At 46.0% G+C, this 23,578-nt stretch overlaps 1 protein-coding gene across 1 annotated transcript; it reads right to left on the bottom strand.

The window, feature by feature from the left end:
* Nucleotides 1-232: 232 nt before the first annotated feature.
* LOC133577499 (uncharacterized) lies at nucleotides 233-9,024 on the bottom strand. Its single transcript, XM_061931391.2, has 6 exons — nucleotides 8,858-9,024; nucleotides 6,716-6,861; nucleotides 3,627-3,691; nucleotides 3,386-3,553; nucleotides 368-472; nucleotides 233-297 (listed from the first exon to the last, which is right to left on the bottom strand). Exons 1-6 carry the CDS (start codon nucleotides 8,966-8,968, stop codon nucleotides 260-262), a joined length of 633 nt encoding a protein of 210 aa, XP_061787375.1. The 5' UTR covers nucleotides 8,969-9,024; the 3' UTR covers nucleotides 233-259.
* Between the last annotated feature and the right edge of the window lie 14,554 nt (nucleotides 9,025-23,578).

Consider the following 23,578-nt stretch of genomic DNA (forward strand, 5'->3'; position numbering starts at 1 on the left):
GTTACCGCTCTGTGTGTAACCAATCAGATGCTTGTGTGGGTGGGACAATGCTGGGTGTGTGTAGAGGACTGACAGAGACAGGCAGAAGGAAGCGGAGCATCTTGTTAAGACTTTAGCTTAGCTATATATATATGTATATATATATATATATATATATATAATTAGTTGTGTTCTATGTTAGTCATGTGACATCATCAGTGAGATTGTGACCAAGGAGCAAAGACAAGAAAGGTTGATGTTATTTTTTTTATTGCTTGCTTCAGTTCAACATGACGATCTTGCTGCCGGCACAGGAACCTGCACACAGGAAGAACACACGTGAAGGTGCGGCACACCTGAGTCAAGTGACCTGTGGGCGGGGCGCTACCTTCTTTGGGGTCAAACAGGAAGTTGGCTTCTCCAGAAAAGCCCAAGCATTGAGCCTGTTTCTTGAAGTGCTCCAAGTCTGAGTCCTTCACGCTGTCCCCGCTCGCTGAAGACAAAGATGGTGGTCAGGAAGACAAAGATGGTGGTCAGGAAGACAAAGATGGTGGTCAGGAAGACAAAGATGGTGGTCAGGAAGACAAAGATGGTGGTCAGGAAGACAACAATTAAGGACAGGAAGACAAAGATGGTGGTCAGGAAGACAAGGATGGTGGTCAGGTAGACAAAGATGGTGGTCAGAAAGACAAAGATGGTGGTCAGGAAGACAAAGATGGTGGTCAGGAAGACAACAATTAAGGACAAGAAGACAAATATGGTGGTCAGGAAGACAAAGATGGTGGTCAGGAAGACAAAGATGGTGGTCAGGAAGACAAAGATGGTGGTCAGGAAGACAACAATTAAGGACAAGAAGACAAATATGGTGGTCAGGAAGACAAAGATGGTGGTCAGGAAGACAAAGATGGTGGTCAGGAAGACAAAGATGGTGGTCAGGAAGACAACAATTAAGGACAAGAAGACAAAGATGGTGGTCAGGAAGACAAAGATGGTGGTCAGGAAGACACAGATGGTGGTCAGGAAGACAAAGATGGTGGTCAGGAAGACAAAGATGGTGGTCAGGAAGACAACAATTAAGGACAAGAAGACAAATATGGTGGTCAGGAAGACAAAGATGGTGGTCAGGAAGACAAAGATGGTGGTCAGGAAGACAAAGATGGTGGTCAGGAAGACAACAATTAAGGACAAGAAGACAAAGATGGTGGTCAGGAAGACAAAGATGGTGGTCAGGAAGACACAGATGGTGGTCAGGAAGACAAAGATGGTGGTCAGGAAGACAAAGATGGTGGTCAGGAAGACAACAATTAAGGACAAGAAGACAAAGATGGTGGTCAGGAAGACAACAATTAAGGACAAGAAGACAAATATGGTGGTCAGGAAGACAAAGATGGTGGTCAGAAAGACGAAGATGGTGGTCAGGAAGACAAAGATGGTGGTCAGGAAGACAACAATTAAGGACAAGAAGACAAAGATGGTGGTCAGGAAGATAAAGATGGTGGTCAGGAAGACAAAGATGGTGGTCAGGAAGACAACAATTAAGGACAGGAAGACAAAGATGGTGGTCAGGAAGACAAAGATGGTGGTCAGGAAGACAAAGATGGTGGTCAGGAAGACAACAATTAAGGACAGGAAGACAAAGATGGTGGTCAGGAAGACAAAGATGGTGGTCAGGTAGACAAAGATGGTGGTCAGGTAGACAAAGATGGTGGTCAGGTAGACAAAGATGGTGGTCAGGAAGACAAAGATGGTGGTCAGGTAGACAAAGATGGTGGTCAGGAAGACAAAGATGGTGGTCAGGTAGACAAAGATGGTGGTCAGGAAGACAAAGATGGTGGTCAGGTAGACAAAGATGGTGGTCAGGAAGACAAAGATGGTGGTCAGGAAGACAAAGATGGTGGTCAGGTAGACAAAGATGGTGGTCAGGAAGACAAAGATGGTGGTCAGGTAGACAAAGATGGTGGTCAGGTAGACAAAGATGGTGGTCAGGAAGACAAAGATGGTGGTCAGGTAGACAAAGATGGTGGTCAGGAAGACAAAGATGGTGGTCAGGTAGACAAAGATGGTGGTCAGGAAGACAAAGATGGTGGTCAGGTAGACAAAGATGGTGGTCAGGTAGACAAAGATGGTGGTCAGGAAGACAAAGATGGTGGTCAGGTAGACAAAGATGGTGGTCAGGAAGACAAAGATGGTGGTCAGGAAGACAAAGATGGTGGTCAGGTAGACAAAGATGGTGGTCAGGAAGACAAAGATGGTGGTCAGGAAGACAACAATTAAGGACAAGAAGACAAAGATGGTGGTCAGGAAGACAAAAATGGTGGTCAAGAAGACAAAGATGGTGGTCAGGAAGACAACAATTAAGGACAGGAAGACAAAGATGGTGAACAAAGAGGAAAGAAAACAAAAAAACAAGATGGGTGTTCTCACCAAAGAGGGAGACAACAAAAAAGATGGGTGTTCTCACCAAAGAGGGAGACAACAAAAAAGATGGGTGTTCTCACCAAAGAGGGAGATAACAAAAAAGATGGGTGTTCTCACCAAAGAGGTAGACAACAAAAAAGATGGGTGTTCTCACCAAAGAGGTAGACAACAAAAAAGATGGGTGTTCTCACCAAAGAGGTAGACAACAAAAAAGATGGGTGTTCTCACCAAAGAGGTAGACAACAAAAAAGATGGGTGTTCTCACCAAAGAGGTAGACAACAAAAAAGATGGGTGTTCTCACCAAAGAGGTAGACAACAAAAAAGATGGGTGTTCTCACCAAAGAGGTAGACAACAAAAAAGATGGGTGTTCTCACCAAAGAGGTAGACAACAAAAAAGATGGGTGTTCTCACCAAAGAGGTAGACAACAAAAAAGATGGGTGTTCTCACCAAAGAGGTAGACAACAAAAAAGATGGGTGTTCTCACCAAAGAGGGAGACAACAAAAAAGATGGGTGTTCTCACCAAAGAGGTAGACAACAAAAAAGATGGGTGTTCTCACCAAAGAGGTAGACAACAAAAAAGATGGGTGTTCTTACCAAAGAGGTAGACAACAAAAAAGACAAGATGGGTGTTCTCACCAAAGAGGTAGACAACAAAAAAGACGGGTGTTCTTACCAAAGAGGGAGACAACAAAAAAGACAAGATGGGTGTTCTCACCAAAGAGGTAGACAACAAAAAAGATGGGTGTTCTTACCAAAGAGGTAGACAACAAAAAAGACAAGATGGGTGTTCTCACCAAAGAGGTAGACAACAAAAAAGACGGGTGTTCTTACCAAAGAGGTAGACAACAAAAAAGACGGGTGTTCTTACCAAAGAGGTAGACAACAAAAAAGACGGGTGTTCTTACCAAAGAGGTAGACAACAAAAAAGACAAGATGGGTGTTCTCACCAAAGAGGTAGACAACAAAAAAGACGGGTGTTCTTACCAAAGAGGTAGAGGGCGCGTACTTTCATCTCGTCATTAGTGTTGTTAGGAATGTAGATGTGGAAAGACTCCATGAAGGTCTTCATGTCTCGGGCGGTGCTGTTGATGCTTAACACCTGGCAACCTTCACAGGTGGGCAGTAGGTGAATGGTGGACGAGATGTTACCCACTGACAGGAAGAAACACAAGCGTCAACAGGAAGTCAAGGGGCGGGGCTTGGAAGAAGAAGGAAGATGTCTGACTTGTTGCTGAGGCCAGGTTATGATCGATGCTGATGTTCAGTTTGGTTCCGTAACAAGTTCCGTTCCTGCAGGACAACACTTAGATATTTATTCATCCATCCATCCATCCATCCATCTTCTTCCGCTTATCCGAGGTCGGGTCGCGGGGGCAGCAGCCTAAGCAGGGAAGCCCAGACTTTCCTCTCCCCAGCCACTTCGTCCAGCTCCTCCCGGGGGATCCCGAGGCGTTCCCAGGCCAGCCGGGAGACATAGTCTTCCCAACGTGTCCTGGGTCTTCCCCGTGGCCTCCTACCGGTTGGACGTGCCCTAAACACCTCCCTAGGGAGGCGTTTGGGTGGCATCCTGACCAGATGCCCGAACCACCTCATCTGGCTCCTCTCGATGTGGAGGAGCAGCGGCTTTACTTTGAGCTCCTCCCGGATGGCAGAGCTTCTCACCCTATCTCTAAGGGAGAGCCCCGCCACCCGGCGGAGGAAACTCATTTCGGCCGCCTGTACCCGTGATCTTGTCCTTTCGGTCATAACCCAAAGCTCATGACCATAGGTGAGGATGGGAACGTAGATCGACCGGTAAATTGAGAGCTTTGCCTTCCGGCTCAGCTCCTTCTTCACCACAATGGATCGATACAGCGTCCGCATTACTGAAGATGCCGCACCGATCCGCCTGTCGATCTCACGATCCACTTTTCCCTCACTCGTGAACAAGACTCCTAGGTACTTGAACTCCTCCACTTGGGGCAGGGTCTCCTCCCCAACCCGGAGATGGCACTCCACCCTTTTCCGGGCGAGAACCATGGACTCGGACTTGGAGGTGCTGATTCTCATCCCAGTCGCTTCACACTCGGCTGCGAACCGATCCAGTGAGAGCTGAAGATCCTGGCCAGATGAAGCCATCAGGACCACATCATCTGCAAAAAGCAGAGACCTAATCCTGCAGCCACCAAACCGGATCCCCTCAACGCCTTGACTGCGCCTAGAAATTCTGTCCATAAAAGTTCAGAACAGAATGGGTGATAAAGGGCAGCCTTGGTGGAGTCCAACCCTCACTGGAAACGTGTCCGACTTACTGCCGGCAATGCGGACCAAGCTCTGACACTGATCGTACAGGGAGCGGACAGCCACAATCAGACAGTCCGATACCCCATACTCTCTGAGCACTCCCCACAGGACCTCCCGAGGGACACGGTCGAATGCCTTCTCCAAGTCCACAAAACCCATATAGACTGGTTGGGCAAACTCCCATGCACCCTCAAGGACCCTGCCAAGAGTATAGAGCTGGTCCACAGTTCCACGACCAGGACAAAAACCACACTGCTCCTCCTGAATTCGAGGTTCGACTATCTGGTGTCGCCTCCTCTCTAGTACACCTGAATAGACCTTAATGGGAAGGCTGAGGAGTGTGATCCCACAATAGTTGGAACGCACCCTCCGGTCCCCCTTCTTCCCGGTCTGCCAATCCAGAGGCACCGCCCCAATGCTGCAGAGTCTTGTGAAACCAAGACAGCTCCACAGCATCCAGAGCCTTTAGGAACTCTGGGCAGATCTCATCCACCCCCTTCGCCCTGCCGCCAAGGAGCTTTTTAACTACCTCGGCAACCTAATCCCCAGAAATAGGGAAGTCTACACCCCAGAGTCCCCAGGCACTACTTCCTCATAGGAAGACGTGTAGGTGGGATTGAGGCGGTCTTCGAAGTATTCCCTCCACCAATCCACTACATTCTGAATCAAGGTCAGCAGCACACCATCCTCACCATACACGATGCACTATGCATTGCTTCACACTCCTGATGTGGTTCAGAATCACTTTAAAGCTGTCCAGAAGTCGTTTTCAAGGGCTTCCCCGAACTCCTATCATGTCTGAGTTTTTGCTTCCACGACCGCTGAAGCCGCACATCGCTTGGCCTATCGGTAACTGTCCGTTCCCTCCGGAGTCCCACAAGCCAAAAAGACACGATAGGACTCCTTCTTCAGCTTGACGGCATCCCTTATCACTGGTGTCCGCCGGTGGGTTCTGGGATGATCCCCACGACAGGCACCAACCACCTTGCAACCACAGCTCTGATTGGCTGCTTTGACAATAGAGGCACGAAACATGGTCCAGTCGGACTCAATGTCCAGTGCCTCCACCGTGACATGGTCAGAGTTCTTCCGGAGGTGGTAACTGAAACTCTCTCTGACGGGAGACTTTGCCAGACGTTCCCAGCAGACACTCCCAATGCGTTTGGGACTGCCAGGTCTGACCGGCATCTCCACCCCACCATCAGAGCCAACTCACCACCAGGTGGTGCTCGGTAGAAGGCTCTCCCCCTCTCTCCAAACACAGTCAATCGTTGAACCTCAGCCTAGGGTGTCCTTGTTCCAAGGGATACCCTTATGTTTGGTGTTTGTTATGGACAATCAGAAGTCAAATTACAAAACACCACTTGGATTGAAATCCAGGCGACCGTTTCTCCCAATCACGTTAGCGTTAAAGTCCCCCAGCAGAACAAGGGAATCACCTGGGGTGGCACTCTCAAGTACTCCCTCTAGTTAATCCAAAAAGGGCAGGTACTCTGAACTGCTGTTTGGTGCATTTGCCCAAACAGCAGTCAGGACTTGTCCTCCCGCCCCAGCTCATCTACTGAGGCTAACTTCATGTACAGGCTCCGAAGCGCGGGGCAACAAGTATTGCCACCCCCGCCCGTCGCTTCTCACTGCTTGCAACACCAGAGTGGAAGAACCAGTCCTCTCAAGAGGACGGGTTCCAGAGCCCTTATTGTGCTTTGACTAGATCCAGCGGGAACTTCTCCACCTCGTGCACCAGCTCGGGTTTTGTCTCCACCAGCGAGGTAACGTTCCAAGTCACAAGAGCTGGCTTCTGCAGCCGAGGATCGGACCGCCAAGGGCCCTGCCGCCTAGGCCCCATTGCCCCGACCTCTATGCTTCCTCCCATGAGTGGTGACCCCGTTGGAGGGGGGACCCACCTTGCCCCTTTAGGCCGGATTATATTACCTTTTATAGAGTATACATTGTTTTTTGTGCGTGAAAAGACAAGAATCTTCATCTGGTACCAAAGTCACTAACCATGACTAAAGATATTGTCTGACTCACATCTTCACCTCCTCGTACAGAAACATGTCCTTGTCATTGAGGGTAGACTCGTTGAAGGTCATCTGAGTGCTCTGGGTGGTCTCGAGAAAGCCGTTGTACACGTCATGGTCCGTGTAGCCCGAGATGAACGTCCTGGTGCCCACCAGCTGAGGGCAGTGCAGAGCGGTCTGAGTGCTAAAGGTGCTCAACTCACATGACGGTTACCTGGTGTGCTAAAGATGCTAAGCTAACGTGAGGGTAACCTGGTGTGCTAAAGATGCTAAGCTAACGTGAAGGTTACCATGTGTGTTAAAGATGTTAAGCTAACGGGACATTTACCTCAAGCGTTACAGATGCTAAGCTATCATGAAGGTTGCCATGTGTGTTAAAGATGCTAAGCTAACGGGACATTTACCTCAAGCGCTAAAGATGCAAAGCTAACATGAAGGTTACCTTGTGTGTTAAAGATGTTAAGCTAATGTGAAGGTTACCATGTGCGCTAAAGATGCTAAGCTAGCGTGACGGTTAACTTGTACGCTAAAGATGCTAAGCTAAGGTGACGGTTACCTTGTGCGCTAAAGATGCTAAGCTAACGTGAAGGTTACCATGTGTGTTAAAGATGTTAAGCTAACGGGACATTTACCTCAAGCGCTACAGATGCTAAGCTATCATGAAGGTTACCATGTGTGCTAAAGATGCTAAGCTAACGTGAAGGTTACCATGTGTGTTAAAGATGTTAAGCTAACGGGACATTTACCTCAAGCGCTAAAGATGCTAAGCTATCATGAAGGTTACCTTGTGTGTTAAAGATGTTAAGCTAACATGAAGGTTACCATGTGAGCTAAAGATGCTAAGCTAACGTGAAGGTTGCCATGTGTGTTAAAGATGTTAAGCTAACGGGACATTTACCTCAAGCGCTACAGATGCTAAGCTATCATGAAGGTTACCATGTGTGCTAAAGATGCTAAGCTAACATGAAGGTTACCTTGTGTGTTAAAGATGTTAAGCTAACGTGAGGGTAACCTGGTGTGCTAAAGATGCTCAACTCACATGACGGTTACCTGGTGTGCTAAAGATGCTAAGCTAACGTGACGGTTACCTTGTGCGCTAAAGATGCTAAGCTAACGTGAAGGTTGCCATGTGTGTTAAAGATGTTAAGCTAACGGGACATTTACCTCAAGCGCTACAGATGCTAAGCTATCATGAAGGTTACTATGTGCGCTAAAGATGCTAAGCTAGCGTGACGGTTAACTTGTGCGCTAAAGATGCTAAGCTAACGTGAATGTTACCATATGTGTTAAAGATGCTAAGCTAACGGGACATTTACCTCAAGCGCTACAGATGCTAAGCTATCATGAAGGTTACCATGTGTGTTAAAGATGCTAAGCTAACGGGACATTTACCTCAAGCGCTACAGATGCTAAGCTATCATGAAGGTTACCTTGTGTGTTAAAGATGTTAAGCTAACATGAAGGTTACCATGTGCGCTAAAGATGCTAAGCTAGCGTGACGGTTAACTTGTGCGCTAAAGATGCTAAGCTAACGTGGAGGTTACCATGTGTGTTAAAGATGCTAAGCTAACGGGACATTTACCTCAAGCGCTACAGATGCTAAGCTATCATGAAGGTTACCATGTGTGTTAAAGATGCTAAGCTAATGGGACATTTACCTCAAGCGCTAAAGATGCAAAGCTAACATGAAGGTTACCTTGTGTGTTAAAGATGTTAAGCTAACGTGAAGTTTACCATATGTGTTAAAGATGTTTAGCTAACATGAAGGTTACCATGTGCGCTAAAGATGCTAAGCTAGCGTGACGGTTAACTTGTACGCTAAAGATGCTAAGCTAACGTGACGGTTACCTTGTGCGCTAAAGATGCTAAGCTAACGTGAATGTTACCATATGTGTTAAAGATGCTAAGCTAACGGGACATTTACCTCAAGCGCTACAGATGCTAAGCTATCATGAAGGTTACCATGTGTGTTAAAGATGCTAAGCTAACGGGACATTTACCTCAAGCGCTAAAGATGCAAAGCTAACATGAAGGTTACCTTGTGTGTTAAAGATGTTAAGCTAACGTGAAGGTTACCATGTGCGCTAAAGATGCTAAGCTAGCGTGACGGTTAACTTGTGCGCTAAAGATGCTAAGCTAACGTGAAGGTTACCTTGTGGCGGTCGTCCAGAGACAGCGGCGTGGTCAAAGGCGAACATTCATCGTCTGTGGCGGCGCTGCTGAAGCTAGCAAACAGGAAGATGAGACAAGTTAGCATCTTCATGGCGACAACTGAAGCTAGCGACTCCACCTCACTCGCCTTTTAAAGCCTCGTGGAACCTCGTGGAACCTTCTGTACGTGCCAAAGTCTTTGTTTGCACCTCACTCAATCATTCACACACTCATCGATTCACAGCACGCACGCACGCACACACACACACACACACACACACACACACACACACACACACACACACACACACACACACACACACACACACACACTTTCTTGGGGTACATGAGGCCTCTGGTCTTTGCCCTGAAACTTCCAGAACAACAGTGTGTGTGTGTGTGTGTGTGTGTGTGTGTGTGTGTGTGTGTCTGTGTGTGTGTGTGTGTGTGTGTGTGTGACTTGTGAAAAGTCTGAAAATGGGGCACGATGGCGAGCGCCTGGTGGCCGGGCTTGTCCCCATGGGGCCCGGCCGGGCACAGCCCGAAGAGGCAACGTGGGTTCCCCCTCCAATGGACTCACCACCCATAGCAGGGGTCATAGAGGTCGGGTGCGATGTGAGCTGGGCGGCAGCCGAAGGCAGGGCACTTGGCGGTCTGATCCTCGGCTACAGAAGCTAGCTCTTGGGACATGGAACGTCACCTCGCTGGGGGGGAAGGAGCCTGAGCTAGTGCGCGAGGTGGAGAAGTTCCGGCTAGATATAGTCGGACTCACTTCGACGCACAGCAAGGGCTCTGGAACCAGTTCTCTCGAGAGGGGCTGGACTCTCTTCCACTCTGGCGTTGCCGGCAGTGAGAGGCGACGGGCTGGGGTGGCAATTCTTGTTACCCCCCGGCTCAGAGCCTGCACATTGGAGTTCAACCCGGTGGACGAGAGGGTAGCTTCCCTCCGCCTTCGGGTGGAGGCACGGGTCCTGACTGTGGTTTGCGCTTACGTGCCAAACCGCAGCTCAGAGTACCCACCCTTTTTGGATTCACTCGAGGGAGTACTTGAGAGTGCTCCCCCGGGTGATTCCCTCGTTCTACTGGGGGACTTCAATGCTCATGTTGGCAGCGACAGTGAAACCTGGAGAGGCGTGATTGGGAAAAATGGCTGCCCGGATCTGAACCCGAGCGGTGTTTTGTTATTGGACTTTTGTGCCCGTCACAGATTGTCCATAACGAACACCATGTTCAAACATAAGGGTGTCCATATGTGCACTTGGCACCAGGACACCCTAGGCCGCAGTTCCATGATCGACTTTGTAGTTGTGTCATCGGATTTGCGGCCTCATGTTTTGGACACTCGGGTGAAGAGAGGGGCGGAGCTTTCTACCGATCACCACCTGGTGGTGAGTTGGCTGCGATGGTGGGGGAGGATGCCGGACAGACCTGGCAGGCCCAAACGCATTGTGAGGGTTTGCTGGGAACGTCTGGCAGAGTCTCCTGTCAGAGAGAGTTTCAATTCCCACCTCCGGAAGAACTTTGAACATGTCACGAGGGAGGTGCTGGACATTGAGTCCGAATGGACCATGTTCCGCGCCTCTATTGTCGAGGCGGCTGATTGGAGCTGTGGCCGCAAGGTAGTTGGTGCTTGTCGTGGCGGTAATCCTAGAACCCGTTGGTGGACACCGGCGGTGAGGGATGCCGTCAAGCTGAAGAAGGAGTCCTATCGGGTTCTTTTGGCTCATAGGACTCCTGAGGCAGCGGACAGGTACCGACAGGCCAAGCGGTGTGTGGCTTCAGCGGTCGCAGAGGCAAAAACTCGGACATGGGAGGAGTTCGGGGAGGCCATGGAAAACGACTTCCGGACGGCTTCGAAGCAATCCTGGACCACCATCTGTCGCCTCAGGAAGGGGAAGCAGTGCACTATCAACACCGTGTATGGCGAGGATGGTGTTCTGCTGACCTCGACTGCGGATGTTGTGGATCGGTGAAGGGAATACTTCGAAGACCTCCTCAATCCCACCAACACGTCTTCCTATGAGGAAGCAGTGCCTGGGGAGTCTGTGGTGGGCTCTCCTATTTCTGGGGCTGAGGTTGCTGAGGTAGTTAAAAAGCTCCTCGGTGGCAAGGCCCCGGGGGTGGATGAGACCCGCCCGGAGTTCCTTAAGGCTCTGGATGCTGTGGGGCTGTTTTGGTTGACAAGACTCTGCAGCATCACGTGGACATCGGGGGCGGTACCTCTGGATTGGCAGACCGGGGTGGTGGTTCCTCTCTTTAAGAAGGGGAACCGGAGGGTGTGTTCTAACTATCGTGGGATCACACTCCTCAGCCTTCCCGGTAAGGTCTATTCAGGAGTACTGGAGAGGAGGCTACGCCGGATAGTCGAACCTCGGATTCAGGAGGAACAGTGTGGTTTTCGTCCTGGTCGTGGAACTGTGGACCAGCTCTATACTCTCGGCAGGGTCCTTGAGGGTGCATGGGAGTTTGCCCAACCAGTCTACATGTGTTTTGTGGACTTGGAGAAGGCATTCGACCGTGTCCCTCGGGAAGTCCTGTGGGGAGTGCTCAGAGAGTATGGGGTACCGGACTGTCTGATTGTGGCAGTCCGCTCCCTGTATGCTCAGTGCCAGAGCTTGGTCCGCATTGCCGGTAGTAAGTCGGACACGTTTCCAGTGAGGGTTGGACTCCGCCAAGGCTGCCCTTTGTCACCGATTCTGTTCATAACTTTTATGGACAGAATTTCTAGGCGCAGTCAAGGCGTTGAGGGGATCCGGTTTGGTGGCTGCAGGATTAGGTCTCTGCTTTTTGCAGATGATGTGGTCCTGATGGCTTCATCTGGCCAGGATCTTCAGCTCTCACTGGATCGGTTCGCAGCCGAGTGTGAAGCGACTGGGATGAGAATCAGCACCTCCAATTCCGAGTCCATGGTTCTCGCCCGGAAAAGGGTGGAGTGCCATCTCCGGGTTGGGGAGGAGATCTTGCCCCAAGTGGAGGAGTTCAAGTACCTCGGAGTCTTGTTCACGAGTGAGGGAAGAGTGGATGGTGAGATCGACAGGCCGATCGGTGCGGCGTCTTCAGTAATGCGGACGCTGTATCGATCCGTTGTGGTGAAGAAGGAGCTGAGCCGGAAGGCAAAGCTCTCAATTTACCGGTCGATCTACGTTCCCATCCTCACCTATGGTCATGAGCTTTGGGTTATGACCGAAAGGACAAGATCACGGGTACAAGCGGCCCAAATGAGTTTCCTCCGCCGGGTGGCGGGGCTCTCCCTTAGAGATAGGGTGAGAAGCTCTGTCATCCGGGAGGAGCTCAAAGTAAAGCCGCTGCTCCTCTACATGGAGAGGAGCCAGATGAGGTGGTTCGGGCATCTGTTCAGGATGCCACCCGAACGCCTCCCTAGGGAGGTGTTTAGGGCACGTCCGACCCGTAGGAGGCCACGGGGAAGACCCAGGACACGTTGGGAAGACTATGTCTCCCGGCTGGCTTGGGAACGCCTTGGGATCCCCCGGGAAGAGCTGGCCGAAGTGGCTGGGGAGAGGGAAGTCTGGGCTTCCCTGCTTAGGCTGCTGCCCCAGCGACCCGACCTCGGATAAGCGGAAGAAGATGGATGGATGGATGGAGGTTACTGTACAGATAAATATTTTGCGAGCCCCCTCCTTTATTCACTGTGTGGCTGAAACACCACCAACTCCATTGTGAAGGTTGCTGACGACACAGCTGTGGTGGGCCTGATCTCCGGGAACGATGAGACGGCCTACCTGAGTGAAGTGAAGAACCTGGCACTATGGTGTCAGGAGAACCACCTCGCCCTGAACGTCAGCAAGACCGAGGAGATCTTGGTGGATTTTAGGAGACGCGGGGCAAGGAACTACAGTCCACTCAGCATAGACGGGACGCCGGTCGAGAGAGTGACCAACTTCAAATACCTGGGAGTGACAATATCAGAAGACCTGTCCTGGACCACACACATAGACAGGACCTGTCCTGGACCACACACATAGACAAGACCTGTCCTGGACCACACACATAGACAAGACCTGTCCTGGACCACACACATAGACAAGTTGGTGAAAAAGGCACGACAGCGTCTCTACTTCCTCAGGAGACTCAGGAAGTTCAAACTAAACCGCAAGATCCTCAGAAACTTCTACTCATGCCCAACAGAGAGTGTCAGGACTGGAAACATCACCTCCTGGTTTGGGAATAGCACCGCACACGACCGCACCAACAGACTGCAGAGAGTGGCCAGACCAGCCCAGCGCACCATCGGAGGTGTGCTCCCAACCATCTGCGACATCTACACCAGGCGGTGTAGATCCAAGGCTAAGAGGATAGTGAGGGACTCTAGCCACCACCCAAGCTTCTCACTGCTGCAGTCAGGCAAGTCTCATGGCCAACACGGAGAGACTCAGGAGGAACTTCTATCACCAAACCATCAGACTGCTCAACTGCACCGCTCATTAACACACATCACAATTGCACAAGAATCACTTTACTTACCATTGTAATTACCAATACTCTTCATTCAATGACTGTAAAGAATGTAAAAACTATGTCCTATCTTGCTGATTGTATTGTACCATATGTCCCGGCAAGAAGTCTGCGTTCAAAGAACTCCGGCTTATTAGTGATTCCCAGAGCCCAAGAAAAGTCTGCGGGCTATAGAGCGTTTTCTATTGGGGCTCCAGTACTATGGAATGTTCTAGCAGTAACAATTAGAGATGCTACCTCAGTAGAAGCATTTAAGTCCCATCTTAAAACTCATTTGTATACTCTAGCCTTTAAATAGACCCCCCTTTTAGACCAGTTGATCTGCCGTTTCTTTTCTTGTCTCCTCTGCTCCTCTGCACAGGTCCGGTGGCCATGGATGAAGTGCTGGCTGTCCAGAGTCGGGACCCGGGGTGGACCACTCACCTGTGCATCGGCTGGGAACATCTCTGCGCTGCTGACCCGTCTCCGCTCGGGATGGTTTCCTGCTGGCCCCACTATGGACTGGACTCTCACTATTATGTTAGATCCACTATGGACTGGACTCTCACTATTATGTTAGATCCACTATGGACTGGACTCTCACACTATTATGTTAGATCCACTATGGACTGGACTCTCACTATTATGTTGGATCCACTATGGACTGGGCTCTTACTATTATGTTAGATCCACTATGGACTGGACTCTCACTATTATGTTGGATCCACTATGGACTGGACTCTCACACTATTATGTTAGATGCACTATGGACTGGACTCTTACTATTATGTTAGATCCACTATGGACTGGACTCTCACTATTATGTTAGATCCACTATGGACTGGACTCTCACACTATTATGTTAGATCCACTATGGCCTGGACTCTCACTATTATGTTAGATCCACTATGGACTGGACTCTCACTATTATGTTAGATCCACCATGGACTGGACTCTTACTATTATGTTGGATCCACTATGGACTGGACTCTCACAATATTATGTTAGATCCACTATGGACTGGACTCTCACTATTATGTTAGATCCACTATGGACTGGACTCTTACTATTATGTTGGATCCACTATGGACTGGACTCTCACTATTATGTTAGATCCACTATGGACTGGACTCTTACTATTATGTTGGATCCACTATGGACTGGACTCTCACAATATTATGTTAGATCCACTATGGACTGGACTCTCACTATTATGTTGGATCCACTATGGACTGGACTCTTACTATTATGTTAGATCCACTATGGACTGGACTCTCACTATTATGTTGGATCCACTATGGACTGGACTCTTACTATTATGTTGGATCCACTATGGACTGGACTCTCACTATTATGTTAGATCCACTATGGACTGGACTCTTACTATTATGTTGGATCCACTATGGACTGGACTCTCACAATATTATGTTAGATCCACTATGGACTGGACTCTCACTATTATGTTGGATCCACTATGGACTGGACTCTTACTATTATGTTAGATCCACTATGGACTGGACTCTCACTATTATGTTGGATCCACTATGGACTGGACTCTCACACTATTATGTTAGATGCACTATGGACTGGACTCTTACTATTATGTTAGATCCACTATGGACTGGACTCTCACTATTATGTTAGATCCACTATGGACTGGACTCTCACACTATTATGTTAGATCCACTATGGACTGGACTCTCACTATTATGTTAGATCCACTATGGACTAGACTCTCACTATTATGTTAGATCCACCATGGACTGGACTCTTACTATTATGTTGGATCCACTATGGACTGGACTCTCACAATATTATGTTAGATCCACTATGGACTGGACTCTCACTATTATGTTAGATCCACTATGGACTGGACTCTTACTATTATGTTGGATCCACTATGGACTGGACTCTCACTATTATGTTAGATCCACTATGGACTGGACTCTTACTATTATGTTGGATCCACTATGGACTGGACTCTTACTATTATGTTGGATCCACTATGGACTGGACTCTCACAATATTATGTTAGATCCACTATGGACTGGACTCTCACTATTATGTTGGATCCACTATGGACTGGACTCTTACTATTATGTTAGATCCACTATGGACTGGACTCTCACTATTATGTTGGATCCACTATGGACTGGACTCTTACTATTATGTTGGATCCACTATGGACTGGACTCTCACTATTATGTTAGCTCCACTATGGACTGGACTCTCACTATTATGTTAGATCCACTATGGACTGGACTCTCACTATTATGTTAGATCCACTATGGACTGGACTCTCACACTATTATGTTAGATCCACTATGGACTGGACTCTCACTATTATGTTGGATCCACTATGGACTGGACTCTTACTATTATGTTAGATCCACTATGGACTGGACTCTCACTATTATGTTGGATCCACTATGGACTGGACTCTCACACTATTATGTTAGATGCACTATGGACTGGACTCTTACTATTATGTTAGATCCACTATGGACTGGACTCTCACTATTATGTTAGATCCACTATGGACTGGACTCTCACACTATTATGTTAGATCCACTATGGACTGGACTCTCACTATTATGTTAGATCCACTATGGACTGGACTCTCACTATTATGTTAGATCCACCATGGACTGGACTCTTACTATTATGTTGGATCCACTATGGACTGGACTCTCACAATATTATGTTAGATCCACTATGGACTGGACTCTCACTATTATGTTAGATCCACTATGGACTGGACTCTTACTATTATGTTGGATCCACTATGGACTGGACTCTCACTATTATGTTAGATCCACTATGGACTGGACTCTTACTATTATGTTGGATCCACTATGGACTGGACTCTCACAATATTATGTTAGATCCACTATGGACTGGACTCTCACTATTATGTTGGATCCACTATGGACTGGACTCTTACTATTATGTTAGATCCACTATGGACTGGACTCTCACTATTATGTTGGATCCACTATGGACTGGACTCTTACTATTATGTTGGATCCACTATGGACTGGACTCTCACTATTATGTTAGATCCACTATGGACTGGACTCTTACTATTATGTTGGATCCACTATGGACTGGACTCTCACAATATTATGTTAGATCCACTATGGACTGGACTCTCACTATTATGTTGGATCCACTATGGACTGGACTCTTACTATTATGTTAGATCCACTATGGACTGGACTCTCACTATTATGTTGGATCCACTATGGACTGGACTCTCACACTATTATGTTAGATGCACTATGGACTGGACTCTTACTATTATGTTAGATCCACTATGGACTGGACTCTCACTATTATGTTAGATCCACTATGGACTGGACTCTCACACTATTATGTTAGATCCACTATGGACTGGACTCTCACTATTATGTTAGATCCACTATGGACTGGACTCTCACTATTATGTTAGATCCACCATGGACTGGACTCTTACTATTATGTTGGATCCACTATGGACTGGACTCTCACAATATTATGTTAGATCCACTATGGACTGGACTCTCACTATTATGTTAGATCCACTATGGACTGGACTCTTACTATTATGTTGGATCCACTATGGACTGGACTCTCACTATTATGTTAGATCCACTATGGACTGGACTCTTACTATTATGTTGGATCCACTATGGACTGGACTCTCACAATATTATGTTAGATCCACTATGGACTGGACTCTTACTATTATGTTAGATCCACTATGGACTGGACTCTCACTATTATGTTAGATCCACTATGGACTGGACTCTTACTATTATGTTGGATCCACTATGGACTGGACTCTCACTATTATGTTAGATCCACTATGGACTGGACTCTTACTATTATGTTGGATCCACTATGGACTGGACTTTCACAATATTATGTTAGATCCACCATGGACTGGACTCTTACTATTATGTTGGATCCACTATGGACTGGACTCTCACACTATTATGTTAGATCCACTATGGACTGGACTCTCACTATTATGTTAGATCCACTATGGACTGGACTCTCACTATTAAGTTAGATCCACTATGGACTGGACTCTCACACTATTATGTTAGATCCACTATGGACTGGACTCTCACTATTATGTTAGATCCACTATGGACTGGACTCTCACTATTATGTTAGATCTACTATGGACTGGACTCTCACTATTATGTTAGTTCCACTATGGACTGGACTCTTACTATTATGTTAGATCCACTATGGACTGGACTCTTACTATTATGTTGGATCCACTATGGACTGGACTCTCACAATATTATGTTAGATCCACTATGGACTGGACTCTCACTATTATGTTAGATCCACTATGGACTGGACTCTCACAATATTATGTTAGATCCACTATGGACTGGACTCTCACTATTATGTTAGATCCACTATGGACTGGACTCTTACTATTATGTTGGATCCACTATGGACTGGACTCTCACTATTATGTTGGATCCACTATGGACTGGACTCTCACACTATTATGTTAGATGCACTATGGACTGGACTCTTACTATTATGTTAGATCCACTATGGACTGGACTCTCACTATTATGTTAGATCCACTATGGACTGGACTCTCACACTATTATGTTAGATCCACTATGGACTGGACTCTCACTATTATGTTAGATCCACTATGGACTAGACTCTCACTATTATGTTAGATCCACCATGGACTGGACTCTTACTATTATGTTGGATCCACTATGGACTGGACTCTCACAATATTATGTTAGATCCACTATGGACTGGACTCTCACTATTATGTTAGATCCACTATGGACTGGACTCTTACTATTATGTTGGATCCACTATGGACTGGACTCTCACTATTATGTTAGATCCACTATGGACTGGACTCTTACTATTATGTTGGATCCACTATGGACTGGACTCTTACTATTATGTTGGATCCACTATGGACTGGACTCTCACAATATTATGTTAGATCCACTATGGACTGGACTCTCACTATTATGTTGGATCCACTATGGACTGGACTCTTACTATTATGTTAGATCCACTATGGACTGGACTCTCACTATTATGTTGGATCCACTATGGACTGGACTCTTACTATTATGTTGGATCCACTATGGACTGGACTCTCACTATTATGTTAGATCCACTATGGACTGGACTCTCACTATTATGTTAGATCCACTATGGACTGGACTCTCACACTATTATGTTAGATCCACTATGGACTGGACTCTCACTATTATGTTGGATCCACTATGGACTGGGCTCTTACTATTATGTTAGATCCACTATGGACTGGACTCTCACTATTATGTTGGATCCACTATGGACTGGACTCTCACACTATTATGTTAGATGCACTATGGACTGGACTCTTACTATTATGTTAGATCCACTATGGACTGGACTCTCACTATTATGTTAGATCCACTATGGACTGGACTCTCACACTATTATGTTAGATCCACTATGGCCTGGACTCTCACTATTATGTTAGATCCACTATGGACTGGACTCTCACTATTATGTTAGATCCACCATGGACTGGACTCTTACTATTATGTTGGATCCACTATGGACTGGACTCTCACAATATTATGTTAGATCCACTATGGACTGGACTCTCACTATTATGTTAGATCCACTATGGACTGGACTCTTACTATTATGTTGGATCCACTATGGACTGGACTCTCACTATTATGTTTGATCCACTATGGACTGGACTCTTACTATTATGTTGGATCCACTATGGACTGGACTCTCACAATATTATGTTAGATCCACTATGGACTGGACTCTCACTATTATGTTGGATCCACTATGGACTGGACTCTTACTATTATGTTAGATCCACTATGGACTGGACTCTCACTATTATGTTGGATCCACTATGGACTGGACTCTTACTATTATGTTGGATCCACTATGGACTGGACTCTCACTATTATGTTAGATCCACTATGGACTGGACTCTTACTATTATGTTGGATCCACTATGGACTGGACTCTCACAATATTATGTTAGATCCACTATGGACTGGACTCTCACTATTATGTTGGATCCACTATGGACTGGACTCTTACTATTATGTTAGATCCACTATGGACTGGACTCTCACTATTATGTTGGATCCACTATGGACTGGACTCTCACACTATTATGTTAGATGCACTATGGACTGGACTCTTACTATTATGTTAGATCCACTATGGACTGGACTCTCACTATTATGTTAGATCCACTATGGACTGGACTCTCACACTATTATGTTAGATCCACTATGGACTGGACTCTCACTATTATGTTAGATCCACTATGGACTAGACTCTCACTATTATGTTAGATCCACCATGGACTGGACTCTTACTATTATGTTGGATCCACTATGGACTGGACTCTCACAATATTATGTTAGATCCACTATGGACTGGACTCTCACTATTATGTTAGATCCACTATGGACTGGACTCTTACTATTATGTTGGATCCACTATGGACTGGACTCTCACTATTATGTTAGATCCACTATGGACTGGACTCTTACTATTATGTTGGATCCACTATGGACTGGACTCTTACTATTATGTTGGATCCACTATGGACTGGACTCTCACAATATTATGTTAGATCCACTATGGACTGGACTCTCACTATTATGTTGGATCCACTATGGACTGGACTCTTACTATTATGTTAGATCCACTATGGACTGGACTCTCACTATTATGTTGGATCCACTATGGACTGGACTCTTACTATTATGTTGGATCCACTATGGACTGGACTCTCACTATTATGTTAGCTCCACTATGGACTGGACTCTCACTATTATGTTAGATCCACTATGGACTGGACTCTCACTATTATGTTAGATCCACTATGGACTGGACTCTCACACTATTATGTTAGATCCACTATGGACTGGACTCTCACTATTATGTTGGATCCACTATGGACTGGACTCTTACTATTATGTTAGATCCACTATGGACTGGACTCTCACTATTATGTTGGATCCACTATGGACTGGACTCTCACACTATTATGTTAGATGCACTATGGACTGGACTCTTACTATTATGTTAGATCCACTATGGACTGGACTCTCACTATTATGTTAGATCCACTATGGACTGGACTCTCACACTATTATGTTAGATCCACTATGGACTGGACTCTCACTATTATGTTAGATCCACTATGGACTGGACTCTCACTATTATGTTAGATCCACCATGGACTGGACTCTTACTATTATGTTGGATCCACTATGGACTGGACTCTCACAATATTATGTTAGATCCACTATGGACTGGACTCTCACTATTATGTTAGATCCACTATGGACTGGACTCTTACTATTATGTTGGATCCACTATGGACTGGACTCTCACTATTATGTTAGATCCACTATGGACTGGACTCTTACTATTATGTTGGATCCACTATGGACTGGACTCTCACAATATTATGTTAGATCCACTATGGACTGGACTCTCACTATTATGTTGGATCCACTATGGACTGGACTCTTACTATTATGTTAGATCCACTATGGACTGGACTCTCACTATTATGTTGGATCCACTATGGACTGGACTCTTACTATTATGTTAGATCCACTATGGACTGGACTCTCACTATTATGTTAGATCCACTATGGACTGGACTCACACTATTATGTTAGATCCACTATGGACTGGACTCTCACTATTATGTTAGATCCACTATGGACTGGACTCTTACTATTATGTTAGATCCACTATGGACTGGACTCTTACTATTATGTTAGATCCACTATGGACTGGACTCTCACTATTATGTTGGATCCACTATGGACTGGACTCTCACACTATTATGTTAGATGCACTATGGACTGGACTCTTACTATTATGTTAGATCCACTATGGACTGGACTCTCACTATTATGTTAGATCCACTATGGACTGGACTCTCACACTATTATGTTAGATCCACTATGGACTGGACTCTCACTATTATGTTAGATCCACTATGGACTGGACTCTCACTATTATGTTAGATCCACCATGGACTGGACTCTTACTATTATGTTGGATCCACTATGGACTGGACTCTCACAATATTATGTTAGATCCACTATGGACTGGACTCTCACTATTATGTTAGATCCACTATGGACTGGACTCTTACTATTATGTTGGATCCACTATGGACTGGACTCTCACTATTATGTTAGATCCACTATGGACTGGACTCTTACTATTATGTTGGATCCACTATGGACTGGACTCTCACAATATTATGTTAGATCCACTATGGACTGGACTCTTACTATTATGTTAGATCCACTATGGACTGGACTCTCACTATTATGTTAGATCCACTATGGACTGGACTCTTACTATTATGTTGGATCCACTATGGACTGGACTCTCACTATTATGTTAGATCCACTATGGACTGGACTCTTACTATTATGTTGGATCCACTATGGACTGGACTTTCACAATATTATGTTAGATCCACCATGGACTGGACTCTTACTATTATGTTGGATCCACTATGGACTGGACTCTCACAATATTATGTTAGATCCACTATGGACTGGACTCTCACTATTATGTTAGATCCACTATGGACTGGACTCTCACTATTAAGTTAGATCCACTATGGACTGGACTCTCACACTATTATGTTAGATCCACTATGGACTGGACTCTCACTATTATGTTAGATCCACTATGGACTGGACTCTCACTATTATGTTAGATCTACTATGGACTGGACTCTCACTATTATGTTAGTTCCACTATGGACTGGACTCTCACAATATTATGTTGGATCCACTATGGACTGGACTCTCACAATATTATGTTAGATCCACTATGGACTGGACTCTCACAATATTATGTTAGATCCACTATGGACTGGACTCTCACTATTATGTTAGATCCACTATGGACTGGACTCTTACTATTATGTTGGATCCACTATGGACTGGACTCTCACTATTATGTTGGATCCACTATGGACTGGACTCTCACACTATTATGTTAGATGCACTAGGGACTGGACTCTTACTATTATGTTAGATCCACTATGGACTGGACTCTCACTATTATGTTAGATCCACTATGGACTGGACTCTCACACTATTATGTTAGATCCACTATGGACTGGACTCTCACTATTATGTTAGATCCACTATGGACTAGACTCTCACTATTATGTTAGATCCACCATGGACTGGACTCTTACTATTATGTTGGATCCACTATGGACTGGACTCTCACAATATTATGTTAGATCCACTATGGACTGGACTCTCACTATTATGTTAGATCCACTATGGACTGGACTCTTACTATTATGTTGGATCCACTATGGACTGGACTCTCACTATTATGTTAGATCCACTATGGACTGGACTCTTACTATTATGTTGGATCCACTATGGACTGGACTCTTACTATTATGTTGGATCCACTATGGACTGGACTCTCACAATATTATGTTAGATCCACTATGGACTGGACTCTCACTATTATGTTGGATCCACTATGGACTGGACTCTTACTATTATGTTAGATCCACTATGGACTGGACTCTCACTATTATGTTGGATCCACTATGGACTGGACTCTTACTATTATGTTGGATCCACTATGGACTGGACTCTCACTATTATGTTAGCTCCACTATGGACTGGACTCTCACTATTATGTTAGATCCACTATGGACTGGACTCTCACTATTATGTTAGATCCACTATGGACTGGACTCTCACACTATTATGTTAGATCCACTATGGACTGGACTCTCACTATTATGTTGGATCCACTATGGACTGGACTCTTACTATTATGTTAGATCCACTATGGACTGGACTCTCACTATTATGTTGGATCCACTATGGACTGGACTCTCACACTATTATGTTAGATGCACTATGGACTGGACTCTTACTATTATGTTAGATCCACTATGGACTGGACTCTCACTATTATGTTAGATCCACTATGGACTGGACTCTCACACTATTATGTTAGATCCACTATGGACTGGACTCTCACTATTATGTTAGATCCACTATGGACTGGACTCTCACTATTATGTTAGATCCACCATGGACTGGACTCTTACTATTATGTTGGATCCACTATGGACTGGACTCTCACAATATTATGTTAGATCCACTATGGACTGGACTCTCACTATTATGTTAGATCCACTATGGACTGGACTCTCACTATTATGTTAGATCCACTATGG

Source organism: Nerophis lumbriciformis, linkage group LG37 (genome assembly GCF_033978685.3).
Source record: "Nerophis lumbriciformis linkage group LG37, RoL_Nlum_v2.1, whole genome shotgun sequence".
Taxonomy (NCBI): domain Eukaryota; kingdom Metazoa; phylum Chordata; class Actinopteri; order Syngnathiformes; family Syngnathidae; genus Nerophis; species Nerophis lumbriciformis.